The 19,647-nt window shown below is 34.8% G+C and overlaps 1 protein-coding gene across 2 annotated transcripts; it reads right to left on the bottom strand.

Moving 5' to 3' along the window:
• Positions 1-8,440: 8,440 nt before the first annotated feature.
• Positions 8,441-15,764, bottom strand: LOC122028876 (SUPPRESSOR OF GAMMA RESPONSE 1-like). 2 transcript variants are annotated; one of them, XM_042587820.1, is made up of 7 exons: positions 15,608-15,709; positions 15,142-15,183; positions 14,397-14,538; positions 10,573-10,759; positions 9,667-10,139; positions 8,859-9,215; positions 8,441-8,743 (listed from the first exon to the last, which is right to left on the bottom strand). In XM_042587820.1, the coding sequence occupies exons 1-7, from the start codon at positions 15,613-15,615 to the stop codon at positions 8,690-8,692; spliced, it is 1,263 nt and encodes a 420-aa protein (XP_042443754.1). In that variant the 5' UTR covers positions 15,616-15,709; the 3' UTR covers positions 8,441-8,689. The 2 variants fall into 2 exon arrangements, with proteins under 2 accessions (XP_042443754.1, XP_042443755.1); XM_042587821.1 differs by lacking the exon at positions 15,142-15,183 and having other exon boundaries at positions 15,608-15,764.
• Positions 15,765-19,647: the final 3,883 nt, after the last annotated feature.

The following is a 19,647-nucleotide window of genomic DNA, read 5'->3' as shown; positions in this document are numbered from 1 at the left end:
TAGTTTGAGGTAAGCAATTAGAGAAGAGCGACAATGATGATGTGTTCCGAAAAGGAATAAATCCTAGACAGCTAATCCAACTGAAGAAACCAGGAAGGTTTCTAAGTTGAGATCAAGATAGTTCTACTATCAAATACTATTCATGCATCTTACTACTCATACATTATACTATGCTAACTTTGTCTTGCAGGAGTATTTGTCTTAACTTTGTTTTACAAATTCAGCCTGATCAGTCAACCAAACCTGCGAATCAGTCGACTAAACTAGCTTGATATAAAGTAAAGATCAACTCGACAGCAAAGTTGTATGTTGACTATTTGGTTGACTGAACTAGTAGATCGGTTGACTGAACCAAGTTGACATGGCACATATTAGATCGATCAGAAGCAAAGTTGGAAGCCAACCTGACCAGTTGATTGAACCCAGGGATTGGTCGATAGAACATTAAATGCAATTAAAGCTCATTGACGAAGAATCTCAGTGAACAGGGAAACTACACCGACCAGGCGATTGATCAAGGGGATCAATCGATCAAACATTAATTGATCAAAATTACACGAAGATCAAATCTTGATAAAGAAGAAAGTAAAGCAGTTCATTCGACCGATAGGAGGTTTGGTCGACTGAATCGATCAGTCACCAGAACGATTTGTCAGTCGACTGATAAAAGCTTATATAAGCAGAGCTCAAGGTCTGAGGCAAGGTATCATTTTTCAAGTGTGCAAAGCTCCTATTCATTCTGCTACTCTATGCTTCATCTTCACAAACAAGTTGATCCATCTAGAAGTGTCGACCAAGCTTTATCACCTGGTGTCGATATAACTTTAGTTAAAGATTGCATTGTTTTAATTTCCAAAAGATAGTAGCGTGTTACTATCTTACATTCTTCAAATTGTATGTATTGCTTCTTTCCAAAGATTTTGGAAAGAAGAATTATAGTGGATTGCCAATTAGTGCAATCAAGGATCATGGATCTTAAAGTAGAAGCTGACATAGGCTCCGAAACAAATAACCATATGAGTGATCTGTATTATTTTTACTTTTATATTCTGTTGCCACTTTGATTCTTATTTTACAAATCAGTGCAAAAATAAAAAGTTTTTAAGGAGCAATATTCACCCCTTCTCTATCGCTCTTTCTTGATCCTTCATGATTAACCTATACACATTAGTTTGGGGTTAGTAGCATTACTCTAGTTCTTAGTTTTGCTTTGTATCATATACTTGTAGGATTCAAGCTCATGGTAGGCTTTGACTTGAAGATCATACCATAGTGTAAGATATCAAGTATCTTACTATACCTTTGTTTATTAATTTGATACATGCCTATACATTAGTGAGACCTTACCATAGTGTAGCTAGTAGAGCTTACTCTTGGATGTGGCTGTCATTACTTACTTAGCATTTTTGGTTTGTACAATTATTTTGTCTACCCACGGGACCATCTGTGGTAGAGCGTTCTCTCGTAAACAGTGATAGTTTACATACCCTGACTGCCCATGAGACAATATGTGATAGAGCATTCTCCCACAGTTAGTGATAAGAGAGCTAGATAGCAACCTCATCCTATCCGCCTATGGGACCATCCGTGGTAGAGCATTCTCCTGCATATAGTGACTAGTTATTTACCCTGACTACCCATGGGATCATTCATGATAGAGTGTTTCTCCTGTAGTTAGTGCTTGTTATATGCTTGCTATATGTCGGTCATGTATTTGTTCGTGCAGGCTTGGATGTACTATATATACTCTCGATCTCTTGATTATACTTGGTTGAACATATTAGTGTAGTGTTATGTATTGGTTATGCTTTTGGTTAGCAGGTGATTACATTGGGACACTTACATTGGTTAATAAGTATTTTACTTGAAACTGCATCCTTTGATCTCCTTATGTTTACTATTATGCACTATCTTTCTAACTCCCTACCGAGTCATTATACTCACTACCCCTTATTTTCTTTGACTTCCAGGTTAGCAAGTAGATGAAGTGTCATGTCACTCAAAGGTCCTAGATGTTAGTCCCACATCATACTTGAGATTGTGTTTCCAAGTTATATTTTGTTGCTTTGTATTTGCACTTGATTTTGTTCATGGTTGTTAGTCTTATGGTGTACTTTTATTCAATTGTGATAATTATTGTATTAAGTTGTGCCAGTACACAATCACTTTTAATTTCATGTTATGAGTGGATTGTGTAAATCCCTCTATTGCGTAATTTATTATTTTGTCTTTCGTTGTATTCGTTTCCAACCGTGTGAGCTGCAGTATTTATACTTGTACAGTCTTGTGACAATGTATCTAGGTTTCATATATTGTCATAAGGGGGAGATGCTATCAGATTGTCAAGCAGGCATACCTCTAGGGTGTGATAATATATTGGTATTAGAGCCAAGTTTGTGAAGCATATTTTAGTGTTTCAAATTTCTTGGTTGTTTTTCTTAATATGACTTTTAAGTTTTGGGACCAGGCAGCGATAGGATATTTCCGAGCTAAAGTAAATAAGGTATATCTTTAGTGTTATTATAACTTTTGGATTCACTACTATGTTTAGTTTTCTATTGGACCAGTTGAACGTCTATTGGTTTCTCAGTGACTGGGTTTAGCATGATGACCTTTAGTGAGTTAGTACCCTCGTAATCATGGTCAAGGATGACCACGGAAGTGCCAAGTTGATACTTCAGGATCAAAACTGGTGTAGAGGATATAGATTCTTTCTATAGCACTAACTGATACTAAGTTGAAAAATAGGGGTCTGGCCTGGCAACAACCTATTAGAGTTCAAGGAGGGCAGTCTCTGAAAATACCAACAACCATACCATTCTTTCCACTACCATTTGAGTAATGGACAAGGATCATATCCTCATATCATCATAGTCAATTAAGGATTGATGGATCCTATACCATGAGGATTTTGACCATGGACCACTTGTACTCGGTTAGATAATGTAGAAGGTATATTCTGATATATGGTGGCAAAAGGCGAATACGTTCGCCCCCAGCGCCCCCACTAACCCGTCTCAGTGTCAACACAGAGGAGGTAAATCACGGACGGCTACTAGCCTTTGGAATAGTGACTAGCATATAAGGGAGGTATTTACCTCGACTTTATCGAGATTTGAACCGTAGACCTCATGATGGCAACACCTCATGTGCTAGCTACTAGACTCATCGAGGGGATAGGTATATTTTGATATATGACCCATAATAATATGAAGAAAATAGATCTAATTGCTTATCACTTGCGAGACCAAGATACCAATTTATTTTGAAGTACTCCAACATAAATGTCTTGGGCTCTACTTTTTTGTAGCTAATGAAATGCACCTTTCGGCTTATAGAAGTGTAGCATTAGTTTGACTTTATCATTTTGATTTAGTGTTGAGCCTAATAAAATTAATGAGTTAATATTCTCATTTAGACACGTCATGATATTTTGGCCTCATATGCCCTAGTTTAAATCTTAATGAGGATGTCAAGACTTGAGTGGGGAAATGGGTAAACTTAGTTAATTACAAGTAGAAAGTCATGGATTAATCAAGAAGATTGTTAAAGGAGCTTGTGACTCAATCACATAATATATATATTGAAGCTTCTTGTTGGAAAGGGGCTCACTAATGTCGTACTTAAAGATTTAACTACTTGGTTCTATTTAGGCCGAAAGGATTTATTTTTTTTTAATAGAATAACTAATCAAAGAATATGGAAAAAAAAAGAGAGATTTGCAGATGATACTTGATACGGGCTATGGAGAATAGGTTTAGGAGATGACGTGGAGGATAAATTAAGATGAGGTGGTGGTCAAAGTGGAGATGGAGGGGTATTAAGTATTTGGCTCTATTGATCGTTTGATCTCGGAATCCTTAAATCTCATCCGAGTGGTTCCGAAGCAGAACATTCATATAGGGCCGACCGATTGTGAGCTTGGTAGAATATAAGAGTTCTAAAGTTTTACGATGAAAAAGAGAAATAAGGTGCTTGGTCAGTTAATGGTCGGTCGGACTTAGAAGAATTTGGTCACGCGAAACTTGGCCGAAGGAAAGGCTTTCTATGAACGCTCGACCGGGCAAAAGCTTGGGTGGGCCTAAAGGCAATTAGCCCTATAAAACTCTTTACTATGTTCGAACAGATATAGGCTAAACGGATATAAGATTTTCTGTGAACACCCGGTAGGGTAAAGCCCAGACGAACTTAGAGATATTTGACCTTATATAGTTCTCAATACGCGTTCGGTTGGATAAGGGCTAAACGGATATAAGGTTTCCTATGAATAGCCGGCCTGGCAAAACTCGGACGAACCTAGAGATACTTAACTTTATATAATTCTTGATACGCGCCCGGACGGGTAAAGACTAGATGAACATAAGATTCTCTATAAGAATCCGGCCGGACAAGGCTCAGGTGGACCTAGAGATACTTAACTTTATATAGTTCTCAATACATGTGTGGTCAGATAAAGGATGAGAAGATATAAGGTTCTTTGTGAAGATCCAGCCAGACAAAGCCTGGGAAGACCCTGAGATACTTAACCTTATATAGTTTTTGATACACACCCAAACGGGTAAAGGATAAACGAACATAAGGTTCCTTGTGAACACCCGACTGGGCAAAGCCCGGACTAATGTGAACACTCAGCTGGGTAAAGCTCGAACGAACCCAGAGATACTTGACCTTATATAGTTCTCAATATGCATTCGGTCGGATAAAGGCTAAACGGATATAAGGTTCTCTATGAACAACTGGTTGGGCAAAGTCCAGGCGAACATAATGATATTTTATCTCATAAAACTCTTCGTACATACATTATCATTTGGATGAGAATAGATTGAACATATGACTCTATATATGTCTGACCTGTTAAAGGTCGGATGAGTTTGAATTATCTAAAGATATAGTACCCCTAAAATATAGTTCTAACATATATGATTATGACATAATAAGGGTATCATATTAGTTTTTGAACAAATTCTTGTAGTATTTTATGTATGGTTGAGCAAATTAATACAATAATAAGTAATATGGCCGGTCAGGTGGAGCAGCTGAGATGCATTCAACAGAAAAATAACAGACAACGTTGGGATAGCTTGTCATGATTGTCGGGAAATATTCCCTTGAAAGCTCCTATGAAAACTAACTAGTTTCCATTAATAAGTCAATTATAACAGCATTCTCCTGCAACAATTTCAGTAATGGCGTGAAGTATAAATGACAAAAGAGGTACATCTGTAGGTAGAAAAAAGATTTCTCGGAACTATCATGATACACCTAGTTGTACTTTCTTCCATCACCTAATAAACTCTAACAAATCGGGAGCCACCTCACGATCGCAGAGGTTATGTGAGGTGGTATAAAAAAAAGAAATCCTCTTCGCTGGCAAAGTATGCAAACATCTGCATCTAAAACCCTACTTTCTGGCATTTTCCATTACTGTTCTTCTTCATCCACTTTGGAGAGAGGAGATTGACTTCAGCGTCGAAGGGTCTAGCTAGGGATTCCCACCCCAGTCTTAGGTCACTAATGCTTTGTTGGCTCGTCTGACTGTACGTAGGATCGCTGAGGAGTTTCCTTCGGATCTTAAGAAGCTCATTGTTTATCGATCAACCACTCATCGTAGATAGTGTACCATCTCATCGCCTTCAGACAAGATTTAGTTTGACGTCGTCTTTGTGATTCTTTGCCTAAATCTGAAGTTTTGTGATGGAGGAGGCTGGAAAACTAGAAAACTCAATACTGTCACCTTAATGCAGGAAGATCTAGAGTTTCTCATCAATGCCAAAGTGCAGAAGTTGCTTCAACAGCAACAACAAGCTAAAACTAGTGGTATGCTGCCACCACCAAATCTAAAAGCATCAACAACCGCTTGATATTATGTTTTCATAAGAGCTCTAAAGTTATTGAAAATTATAAGATAATCAGACCTGTGTTTCATAAGATAGACCCAAGAGTAATGAGTGCAATTATCAATAAAGAAAACATAATACCTTGAACCTCCTTTTGTAGGAATAGGAGAGGGCCCCCACATATTAGAATGGATATGATCAAATGGAGTAGAAGAAAAAGAAAGACTTTTAGAAAATGACAAGGCAGAAAATTTGGCCAATTTATAACTACTACAATCAGAAATATCAAAACTTTTTAAAGGTCCTAATACTCCTGTAGAAGGTAAAAACTGCAAACGAGACGCTGAAACATGACCTAAACGGGAGTGCCACAAATAAAAATTAGAAGATGAACGACTCAAATAAAAAGATAAATCCACACTTGAAGCTACAACTTCTGGTACTTTGAGTTAATTTAAAACATAGAGTCCTCCTTGCCTATGACCGGTCCCAATCAGCCTCTGAGATCGCAGGTCCTGAATATAATAATTGGATGAAAAAAAAGAGACTAGGTATCCAAATTCACATAATTGACTAACAGAAACAAGATTTAGAGTAAGACTTAGAATATAATAAACATTAGTTAAAGAAAAAGAAGATGTAACAATTGAACTAACACTTGCTAATGACATAGGAGTATCATCAGCAGTCATAATAGATATAGATGAGCTGGGAGAAAAAGAAATAAAAGATGACAAATTGGAGGACATATGATGGGAGGCACCAGAGTCCAAAATCCATAAGGACGAAAATATATTTGAAATACCAGACGATGACAAACCTATATGAGAGGAAACTGACATGGCAGAGGGCTGTGAAGCAAGGAACTGTTGAAACTGCTCAAACATATACGAATCAGATTTCCATGAAACATTTGCACAACCAAGCATGATGACAGAATGAATAATTTTCAGAATAATCAAACTGTAAGGATACACATTTATACGATCCGCAAAAACTGACGTTAGTGCCAAAATTGGCAACATAGGGCGTCGACACCGAAATTGGCAGAAAAGAACGTGGGTACCGAAATTGGCAGCACAAGATGTCGGCGCCGAAATCGACATAAGCAGGATAGAAAATAGATGACGACATCGAAATCAACAGTAACAGTAAGAGACAGCAGTAGCAACAAGAAGCAATAATAGAGGGCGGTAGAAAAAAATTAGGTCAGAGAAGAAGAACCTGACTCTGATACCATGTAGAAATTAAGAGAAGGGAAAACTAACCATATTATTGAATCTAAAATTAATTAAGAAATAAAGAGTACAAGACCTTTATATAGTTAATTATAAGAAAAAATTTAAACCCTAAATTGAAAAGATAAAAGACTAAATTTAAATCCAAAATGAAAAGATAAAAGACTAAATTATCCTAAAACTATAAATAAATAATTCATTATATAATATAAATTATATAACTTAATATTTTTATGATAAATAGTTGTGTTTGGTTTTCTTTTGCCATCAGATGTGCCCGAGTGCATGGATCCTGTCACACGAGTCGTAATCTGTTCCCTGGTTTATCTTTTTTCCTTTTTTATTTTATTTTAAAGCTCTGAAGTCGAGAGAACTCATGTTTTCTAATAACATTTGAGAAAGGGTGAAGTGTTGTTGATGACATTTCCTCAAGTTTAACTTGTAAGCTGTTCTGCGTCAACTAATCTATTGTTTTGGTTGAATAATTGTGTTCTAGATACAAATTCACTGGTACATTCTTTAGCTTAAAGGAGTCTAATTTATTAATGATTTTGCCAATTTAAACACCATTAAAAATGGCTATAAGCTGACGATGATGAGAATTGCAATTTACCTTGGGAGAGTGCTCGTTTAACCAAATGCACGTGCATTTTGCAATCAACATTCATTTGTAGCACATGAGGTGTTGTCATCATGAGATCTGAGATTCGAATTTCGATAAAACCGAGATAAATATTTCGCTAATTTGCTAATTACTATTCCAAAGACTAGTAGGCGTCTATGATTTATCTCCTCCGTGTTGATTTTGGGACGGGTTGGCAGGAAAGTACTGGGACGAACGTATTCATCTTTTACCATCATAGAAAAGTCAAGAATATAAATCTAACATGTAATATGAGCTACCAAATCGTTTTGATCATGACAATTCACTTGCACTCTCAATGTATATATAAGCTTCTTTCATCATAAAATAAAATTTTAAAATATATATATAAGCCTCATATAATCTGTGTTGAGGTTAAGTTCTCACGGGATACCTAATTGATTAGATGATAATAAATTTTCTATGATAAAATAGGAAATTCATTTCCGACGGATACATACTGAAAAAAAAAAAAAATTTCCTCCCACCCTTTAATCACTTAACGGTCAGTCATAAGCCGACCTCATGATTTATTTCCCTTCACATAAAAGAGAGGATACCTAGATGAGCATAATTATCTTTTGTTACAATTTAATTTTTGACGAGATCCCGACTTGATGTTGTACTGAAATTTACATGAAGCTTAATACTCTAATCAAATATTAACATGATTTTAAGACGAAAACACCAAAATGGACTAATGTATCAAAGCCATGAAGCCATAGACCAAAAGTCAGTCAATTTTTATGTCGAGTATCCTATCATTGCAAAAGTTACCTGTAACTTACATACGGTCGACCGAAATATAAATTGGATGGTCTAGCCTTGAATTTTGCAAAACAGACTTGCTTTTGCGTGATCCATAAATACAATGCTTATCAGACCGAGGATAAATTAGGCCAATTCCAAAATAGATCCTCACTATTATATATGGCAGATTGTTGGATCTGTCAAAAAGTGTTGGAAGACAATCAATCTGCAACTTTGTTAAACGCCCAGGAAAAGCTATCTTGCGATCCAAATTCCTATAAACGATATAAGGTAGAAATCAGAACAGAAACCATAGAAATACATGAACATTAGTTGTAGCACACTTAAATGGAAATATTTATTTAACTACTTATAAAATGTAGTGCTTACAAGTTGGCTCAGCCGAAGATCTGGAGGTGTATCATGTTCAATGTTAGGATGCCCTGCAGCTTCTAGAGTTTGGCATTCTTCCAAATCCTTTTTCAAAGCTTCAGCGCCAATGTGCACGTAATCAGATAGGCAATGTGTGCTTTTTTTGGCTGTTTCATCAGCACAAGAAGATTGGCTTTGGAGGAACTCCTCACAAATAGCAATATTCTCTGCCAACTGCTGTGAATTCAACAGGTACTGTGATTCACTTTCCCACCATTTTGTAGCTCCTGTAGGATGGTCAACTTGTTCAACTTGTTCAAATTTATTGTCCTCAAGAAGCACCTGATGTTCTTCATCACCAGAGTTAACACTCAACTGTAATACAGAGTATATTTTAAAACCAGGTGGATAACATCAAAGAAAATATAGTATTTTCCATTAAGACATTCTGTCTGAAATTTATATATCCTCATTTTAGGTAAACTATATGTACATCTGTTGAAGCCTACTGCATTCCATACTTCCTACTACTACCAAAATCTCCACTTCAGTATATGACATGACTCATTTAATCTAAACTAATGTGTTAATATACAGTTATGCCACAAGTGATTTTTTGACTCGATATGCATGCTAAGGACAAAATAAAATGATGATTTTGGTGGCATAATATTTGTATTAACTTGATTAAATAAGTCATGACATGAAGTGAAGATTTAGGAAAAATGTGGTGGACATGAACTACTAGTACACTAAATGAAGATACATGTAAATTTACAGTTGTTAGCTTGTACAAATAATTTTGGTACAGAACAGATATGGTCACCTGATGAGCAAGTGACGGTTCAGGTTCAAGCATGTCAAAATTCTCTTGCTTATCAGCAATCTGTGGAGATGATACTGATTGTATGCCGGGAGAATGGTCTGACTCAGCATCAACAAAGTCTGGCCCTTTTCTATCGCCTGCCTTGGTTTGCTCCTGTTGCTGCTGATAGAATATTTTGGACACAACATATTCACCATCCTTCTCATCCTCCCCTGTGCCTAGGTGGTATTGGTGCATTACCCAATTTGTTTTCTCAGGTTTCTCCCCCTTCATTGTGCTCATATACAAGACCATTATTTTTTTACACCCAAGATGTCTCCCATCAACAATTACAGGTTTGGTCTTCCCAGTCTTGTGCCAGCGCACATCTCCATTGCCATAAGTGCTTATCTTTCGTCTCTTTCTAGTCCCAGTATTATATGCTTTGAAAGTCCTATGGAAAAAGTGAGATGCACTCCCATCTTTTTTGACACCTGGTACATGATCATATGTGCCAATAAACAAGAAGCGAAAATTGTCTGCTATTAAGTGCAAAATAGTCTGGACAATAGTTACATAAATAAATAAATGGAAGAGTGCATTTTTTTTGTCAAATCATTGTATGGACGAGAAATTCTAAAATATTCGCATTCTCTCTCTCTCTGACATTGCTTCCATCACAATAACCTCCAAAACCATCTAAACACCCTTCACCATAGGAGTCAAACACTAAACATGAAGAATAAAAGGAAAAAGATGGATGAATAAGTGGGCAGGAAGGTTCGGAAGGTTCGGATAGAAGATTTTTTGCAAGTGAAATAATAATAATAATGAAGATGTGACTAGTGCATAATGCAAGATTTGCAAATTTAAAAAAGAAGATAGACATAAACTGCCAAAACAAGAGAAATAGATATCAAATGTTACCTGGTAATTTCTGTGGGTGAGCGTAACAAATTCCTTCTTCCTCTTCAACAGTTGGAATGAATTCATTAATAAAAGGATGAGGTATTGCATCACCTGTCTTAACTTTTGCTAACAAATGTGATATCAACTCTTGATCAGATGGATCAAACTTCACACCTTTAGGCAATCCTGGCCACTCCTGGACAATCTGGACATTGAATGAACTTTTACATTCTTCCAAAAAATGTCAGATGTAAGGAATTTGGTTTACAAGGATTATAGATGCTGAACCTCAAGGGATAGAACTGTATATCATGTTTAATTAAAATGGTTTGCAGGATGTGCTCTATAAAAATATAATAATTGCAATTGCAACTATCAACTATCAACTATGATACAACCTCCGAAGCAAATTTCTTCATAGGCATTACATTATAGAGTTTATTGAAAAAGTATGTACGGAGAGAAACTTACCTTCAGATGAGAAACTGTATGAAAGTTAAAACAGAATTACAAATGTATAAAGTTAAAACAGAATATAGTTCTGAACATATAAACCATTTTCTTCTTTACATTGTCTACACAGTTTTCACAGGTCACAAAATAGGAAGTGGTAACAACACAATTTCTACCTATTGTTGCTTCAAAATAACCATATATCTCAAACTAATCAAGGTGCTTTTGATCTATTTCATTGATGATATTGTTGTTATAAATTTCAATGACAAGTAGACCAATATGAGAAGATAAAACAAAAGTATCACCATGCTGGCCATGGTCTTCCTATTCAAGTGGCAAATGCTTCAGGAATGATGATCTGTTCAAAAAATGCATTAAATTATCAAGTAACCTAGCAACCAAAGGCACCACTTAAATATACACAAAAACCCAATGTCCCAGTAATGTGTATGTTTTGTATTCTTATGCAGCAACACAAATTGTGAGCTAAACTGCCACAAACAAGTTATATAAGAACAAACATCCTTTCAGCCATGCTCATCATCATCATAAAATCAATCCATATTATTATCTATTAGTTGGGCCAACTACATGGATATTATTCCACCGCAGAGCTATATGCAAAACTATACCACTAGCAATATGCAGAGTGGGTTTTACCGCAAATACTCAATCTTGTAATATTTTCTTTTATCCTAAAGGACAATAATTACACAATATTTTAAAATCTTCTATTTAGTTCCACTGTCCATTCTTTATCCTATTAATCATATCTTCATCACTATCTTCTTGCTGAATAGTTTCGTTACACCACCACCAATTCTCTGTGTGCCACACCTCCACCTTTAGGCACTCCATTTCTTAGCCTTATTTTTTATTAAAGTCAATGTCACATCAATAATATCAAACTCTTCATTCCAAAATTCTTTCTTCAGTCTTTAGAAAGTCTTACATCAGTATCCTACAAAGTTCATTGTTGTGTAAAATTCTAAAACTAGTTTCATCTTATAATTAGTAAAACCTATATCTAACACTATAATTAATGTTAATTAGTCAAATATTCTCTTGGTATTATATTACATTCTTTAAATAAATGGATCTAACTTCTTAGATAGAAAAATTGACAATGATTATTATCACTCTTCAAAGTAATCACTCATCTTTATGCTTATTTAATTGCTAACAGTCATAAGATCATTGTTAAGAGGGATATGATATTGTTTGGGTTTGTTATAGAACTATTACATGGTGCGTACAATGGGGTGAGTCTAAACTGTTAATATCTATTACTATTACATGATCTAACAAGTGATCCTTTTGATGTTAGACTAGTGTTGACAGACAAGATGAGAGGAGACCTATTGGGGTAATCTCTCAAAAACTTCTCCTTGCAATGTTGTGACAACATGCAACAGATGGATGAATGGGGAGAAAAAATGCACTCAACAAGGAAAGCAAAACCACAAGACACAATCTCTCAAGTGGGCTTCTCCTTGCAGCAGCATTTGCTACAAAGGAAAGCTAAATGAAAGAGAAGGAAAGCACTTGATGAGGATCCTTGGAGTGGATAGGAGGATTATGATTTGAGAGACACAAGCGCCAGAAGGAGAAGATAAGCATATTTGAAGGGAAATGGTAAAAAAATAAAAGGAGCATTAAAGGACAAGAACTTCTTTAACTCAAATTGGAGGAGAGAATTAGGGAGGAGAAGGAAACAATACAATAGGCACTGCACTGAAGAGTAGGACATTGTAGCTGCAGTAGAAGGAAAAGAACTTCTACTCATAGGTTTGGAGGGAAGGCAGCCCCAAGAAAATCTCGTGGATGATGCTGTTCTTCATACGGAGGTATCGCAAGGAGGATAACCTAGTAAGGTGGAACAGAATAGAGGTTGGCACAGCCTAATTGAGACAGTATATAGAATTTGAGATGGAGCTGGAGAAGGTGGCAGGAAGAAGAACCAGATAATGCTCCCACAATTTGAAGCAGCAATACACAAGAAGCCAGAGAAGACGCCTTGAAATGGCACACGGTTGGACTTGAGAAACATAACACCAGAAGGTTGCTCTTGGATGTTGGCATTTACGCTCTCAAAGAGAAGGTTGAGTAAGAGCTTGTGTCCCAACTAGCAGAAATAAGGTATCACAAAATTGGTCAACAAGTCAAACTTAGAAAGCTTTAACAGACGTAGTAGTCAGAGAGGGAATTGATGATAAAACAATAGAATTCAAGGTGCAGCACTGGAAGATCAATGGATGAGGTTCGGTCATTTATGAAATTGGCAGCCTTCTCCTCACAAGATTGCTATAGAAAATCTAAGCTTAAAAGGAAGTCTCTGATAATATTGACATCTTAATTGGGATGAAATAACATAGACTTTCATGTCTTTTAAGTGGACTATTAAATGGCATACATATTAGACTCAACTCTAAGAACTTGTTCCTCCGAGGATAGAAAACCAAAAGAAAATAAAATTATAAAAACTTCTCCAACAACACTTTTTCTCCATTTCTGTTGTTGAAAATGAGGAAAAGAAAAGACAAGAAATATTCTCTAATTTTCCTCTATATTGCTTCCTTCCAATTTGGACAGAAAACTAACTTTTGCATGTAACAGAACTAAATAAAAAAAATCAAGATATTTTTTCGTTTTAAACCATTTTTTATTAATTTTTTTGATAAATAAAGTTTTTAAAAAAATTTAAAAAATTCCTCTCTTTTTGTTCCCTCCAAGGAAAAAATTGAAAAGAAAATATTTCACAATTATTTCCTATGAGTTTGTTTCCTTTATCTATTTTTGTTTCCAAACTATTGCTTTTCTTTGTAAGAAACAAAGCCTAAATGTATCACTCCATACGAGACTAGACCCCTAACACCTATAGCTATTGGAAGTACTTAATCGTACGGTAAAGAAAATCAATATGATGATATGCCACAGCCTTGCAGTTTCATAAGATGAAATGCACTTCATGATATCATATATGCATGAACTCATGCATGTTCAAAAGATTCCAAAACCAATTATCATTTTGTACTATAAAGTAGATTGAAAAAGCTAATACACAAAAACAGATGAGGGTAAACTGAATTCAATCCTATCTACAAAGATGGAACTTATACACATTAGAGAGCACCCCAAACTAGCTATTGCTACAAATGTATAAACTATTATGAGAAAACTAATAAACAAGGAAATGAAGAAAATACATTTGTAGCCTATAAGTATCTGCAATCATATTGAGTATATTGCTTAAACAATGAAGAGAATTATAATGATTGAGATGATTAAATCAATTCCTGTGCATGTATTCCCTAGGACTTATATGTTTTGGTAAATCATAATGATTAATTTCAACATAGAAACTCATATCAAAGAAAGAAGCATACATCGCTATTATCTATTGTGTGGTTACATCTAGGACAAACTTTAGTTGGATTGCTTTTCCAAATGGCTCTGCTTGGATCCAATGCTTCAGATGCATTTTTTATCTTTGTAGCAATCCTTTTACTATCAACCAACCATGAGGGGCTGCATTAGATACAAACTTCATTATTAGATTGCTCCAACCAAAATCATTGGATTCAAGTGCTAGAGTAGCATGGATTAAAGTACAACTCAAAGAAGGAATGACACCAAAATATCACATTTTGCTCACCTTTCAGAGCAACATAGATCACCAATTAAATAAATTAATTTAACTTCCTTAGTAGTTAAATGGAAGCACTTCCTCAATCATTGATCTAAAAGAAGTCCAATTTTTAGACATCAAAATATCCCAACAGAAGCATTTGTATTTCTAATATTAATTGAACTAAATTATTTATGCAAGATGACACTGTTGACCAATCTTAAAAGTTATTTATACCAATCAACAAAAGGCAGTGAAATTCTCATCCTGTCTTCAAAATTCATTTTTTAACAAGAAGAACCAAATGTAAGAATTGACAGATAAACACTCATCCTGTCTTCAAAATTCCATTTTTAACAGACAACCAAATATGTAAGAATCCACAGATAAAAAAAATTTAGTTCTGACTTCTGCTCATTCTTTGCCTATGGCCCCTTTTTGTTATTACTGACTAGACCACCAATAACAGTCTATGAAGGTAAATGAATGCAAATGAGCTTAACTGATTCTGACCTTTTGCTTTATCCGAATATGATCGGCAGCTCCTTCATGGAGGAAAAAACAAGCCCCTGATTACTATTATGATTGCAAAATCATTGAACTGATTATTGTCCACTAAACAAAACAATTAAGTGGAAAAATAACATAAGCTGATTCATTCTGAAATAGAGTTCCATATATAGCTTGATCAGTGGCTACGATGCTGTGGTATCATTCGTTGGAGCATCTTCATAAACATTTATACCATAGTGTTAGATTTTAACCACTCAGACTAAGACGTGACGATCAAAAGAATAAAAATTATATTTTTCAAGGCTTATTATGATAGGCAAATAGAAAAGTAATCGATCTTGAGAATAAAATATCAAAAGTCCTTTTAAGCCTCTAAGACAATAAATCTGCGAAGGGGAGACTTTACAACATATGAAAAACCGCAAAGAGAAATGATCGCAAGGACGGAGAGATTACCCGCTCATACTGGAAGGGATTTTTGAGGGAAGCGACGCCGTGTGCTTGATCGATAGTCCCAACCGATCACAGAGGGAAAGAGATGAGTGGTGACTTAATGATTTTTAGGGCTGGAGACGGAGAAGAATAGTAAATTGCTAGCGTCAGTGTCACTGTCACTTACTGCATTGTTGATACTGGAGACAATGGGCAAAAATGGGAAAATGGTCAAAACCAATTAAATAAAAAAAAACGCAAAATCCTTTTTCATTAATTATCCATCAAATCAAGTCCTATAAAGAGAAAAGAAAAAAACATTGCTTCAGGTTTTCTTTCACGATCGTTCCAAATTGACGCTACGAGTAGCTGAATTAGTTACTTAAGTGGTGGATTTAATTTAATAGCCCAGAGTTTGAGGGGCGTAAATAACTTTCTCATTTAGGAGCCGTTTGGTAAAAACGGTCGGAAAAAAATTATTTATTTAAGCGGTCAACGTTTCCGGCTATGTATAGTAGGATATAAAGATTGATTATTATATTTAATTTAATTTTAAAATTATAATATAATATAATCTGAATTACTAGATATAGTCAAATTTTATAATCTACATTCTAAAATAAATATTATGTTGCCGATTGTTGGCGGCCGCCGACAGTTGCAGGTGGTAGCGGCGGCCGGCTGCCGGCAGCCGGCGGAGGAGGCTAACAACGATGGCCACTAGTTGTCGCAAGTTCTAGTAGAGGTGCGACGATCGTCGGTAGAGATCGCAAGATATTTTTATCATTTTATAATAATACGAATTACATTGCTTATAAAAAATAATGGACACCAAATAAAATAATATAATGGCTCTTGTAATCAAAGATTATATATATTACATTACCAAACGTAATAATGTAATCAAGATTACGTATATTACATTACAAATTTAATTACATTACAAATTAGATTATATTACACCCAACCAAACACCCAACCAAACATAATTAGGTATAAAAAAATTAAAGTCACATAAATCATTAATTAAAATCTTCTATTTCAACCTATGATTTTTTTTTTATAACTATCGTTCAATTATTAATATTTGAATTATGGACAAGAATATTATATTAAATTTTGAAACATTTTTATTTATTTATATCAATAGTTTTTTAATTCAATATTAATATTATTATTATATTTTAATATCCTAAATCCGGATAAAGAAGGAGGGTTGCGTTAGATTGCCAACCAGCGTCAAACTATGACAAATATTCTATGAATGGATCCATTAAACTATTGTGTTAATGTTAGGTTGTTCCCCGAAAGGAACACGTTGCAGGGTCCGACTATAACGTCTCGGCAAGGACCGCTACATCTCCATAACTCGGGTGTAATGCTAAATATGCAAGAGTTTGTGTTACAGGGTCCGACTGTAACATCTTAACAAGGACTGCTACATCTCCATGAGAACTTGGGTGTAGTGTTAAATAGGCAAGAGTTTTCACACCATAGGTTGGATAAGAACAAATATGATAAAAAAACTAATAATCTAAGATTTGAAACATTGGACATAGGAACTCTCACTGGTAAATCGATGGAGGTAGTAGATATGATGATTAGGAGAAGAATTAGTATTTTGTGTGTACAAGAGACAAAATGGACAGGCGAGAAGGCAAAGATGATAGAGAACTCGGGTTTTAAGTTATGGTACACTGGAAAGAGTAAAGCAAGAAATGGAGTGAGTATTATTGTCGATAGTTTGTTAAAGGATGAAGTTGTAGAAGTAGTTAGAAAAGGGGATAGAATTATATCCCTTAAGATAATAGTGGTGAAAGAAACTATGAACATAATTAGCGTATATCCACCACAAGTAGGATTAGATGAAGCTACCAAATCAAGATTTTGGGATGACTTAGATTAAATATTACAAAATATTCCACCAAATGAAATGATTTTAATAGGAGATGACTTAAATGAGCATGTCTGAGTGAAAAATGAGGAATATGAGAGAATACATGAGAGTTATGAGTTTGGAACAAGGAATGAGGAAAGGAAAATTATATTAGATTTTGTGATAGCATATGACCTTATATTAGCTAATACATTTTTAAGAAAAGAGAAAAACACTTAGTCACATTCAAAAGTGAGAATAATAAATCATAAATTGACTTTCTTATGGTTAGGAAGAAGGATAGAAAGATTTGTAAAGATTGCAAAGTCATCCCTGGAGAAAGCTTAACTACCCAACATAGGGTAGTAGTGTTGGATATACGCCTCAAACATAGTATCAATAGAAAGAAAATATATACAATTCCTAGAATTAAGTGATGGAAGTTTAATGATGGAAAGTAAAATATATTTAAGGAGAAGATAGAAGTACAAGCATTAGGTGAAATATACGATAACTCTAATACAACATGGGATAAGATAGTATCAAAGTTGAAAATAGTAGCTAAGAGTGTATTCGGTGATTCAAAGGGGCATACACCACTAAGTAAAGAATCTTGGTGGTGGAATGAGAAAGTACAAGAGAAAGTGAAGGGAAAACGAATAGCTTATAAGGAATTATATATTTGTAAGAATGAGGAAAACTTAAAAAAATATACAATAGCCAAGAAATAAACTAAGAAAGTAGTGAGTGAAGCAAAAAATGAAACTTTTGAACGGTTATATCAAAAATTGGATACAAAAGAAGGGGAAAGAGTCATTTATAGAATAGCTAAAGTGAGAGAAAGGAAAACAATAGATCTTAGCCAAATAAAATATATTAAAGATGAATATAATAGGGTATTAGTAAATGATGGAGAAATAAAAGAGCAGTAGAAGAGGTATTTTCATCAACTTTTTAATAAATGTTTAGATGACCAACTTAACTTAGGTAATTTAAGTAGGTCAAATGAGCATAGAAATTTTAATTTTTATCGTAGAATTTAAACTTCAGAAGTAAAACAAACTTTAAATGAGATGCACAATGGAAAAGCAGTTGGACCAGATGATATCCAATAGAGGTATGGAAGTGCTTTGGGAAACAAGGTATTGAATGACTTACAAAATTATTTAACATGATATTGAAAACGAAAAAAATTCCTAATCAATGGAGGATAAGTACTCTAGTTCCCTTATATAAGAACAAGGGAGACATACAAAATTGTGTAAACTATAAGAGTATTAAACTAATGAGTCATACTATGAAACTTTGGAAAAAGGAAATAGAAAAAAGATTAAGAAAGGAGATCACAGTGATAGAAAATCAATTTGGGTTCATGCATGGAAGGTCGACAATACAAGCTATACATCTTCTTAGACAATTAATTAAAAAATATCGGGAGCAAAAACAAGATCTACACATGGTATTCATTGACTTAGAAAAAGCTTATGATAGAATCCCAAGAGAAATTATATGGAGAATTTTAGAAAAGAGAGGTGTTAGCGTAACATATATTGAATTAATTAATGATATGTATGAGGATGTAACGACCAGAGTAAAGACTTCAAGCGGAGTAACTAAAGCATTTCCAATAAAGATAGAGTTACATCAAGGATCAGCTCTAAGTCTCTATCTTTTTACACTAATTATGGACGAATTCACTACGCATATTCAAGACAGTACCGTGGTGCATATTGTTTACAGATGATATTATTTTGGTAGATGAGACACGTGAAGGAGTAAATGCTAAACTAGAATCTTGGAGGGAAACACTATAAGGGAAAGGTTTTAAGCTTAGTAGATTAAAGACAGAATATATGGAATTTAAGTTTAGCAATATTAGAAGTGATGAAACAATTGTTAAGATAGGAGAGGACGAGTTGCCCAGAATCGAGAGATTTAAATATTTAGGGTTATTTTTGTAAAATGATGGAGGGATTGAGAAAGATGTCTTACATGGAATACAAGCAGGATGGGTGAAATGGAGGGGAGCGTCGAGTGTTTTATGTGACCGTAAAGCACCTCTTAAACTTAAAGGTAAATTCTATAAAATCGTAGTTAGACCTGCTATGTTATATGGAGCTGAGTGTTGGGTTATGACTCGAGCACATGAGCAGAAGATGAGAGTTGCAGAGATGATGATGTTAACGTG

The sequence above is a fragment of the Zingiber officinale genome, chromosome 10B (assembly GCF_018446385.1).
Source record: "Zingiber officinale cultivar Zhangliang chromosome 10B, Zo_v1.1, whole genome shotgun sequence".
NCBI classification, from domain to species: Eukaryota; Viridiplantae; Streptophyta; class Magnoliopsida; order Zingiberales; family Zingiberaceae; genus Zingiber; species Zingiber officinale.
This window is presented reverse-complemented; position numbering and strand designations above follow the sequence as displayed.

What these genes read in the sequence shown, in the direction of transcription:
- LOC122028876 (XM_042587820.1), bottom strand. An exon ending in TCACCCACAGAAATTACCAG is followed by an intron (nt 10,140 to 10,572) that starts GTAACATTTGAT and finishes ATCATGTACCAG; the next exon opens with GTGTCAAAAAAGATGGGAGT. An exon ending in AACCGTCACTTGCTCATCAG is followed by an intron (nt 9,216 to 9,666) that starts GTGACCATATCT and finishes TCTGTATTACAG; the next exon opens with TTGAGTGTTAACTCTGGTGA.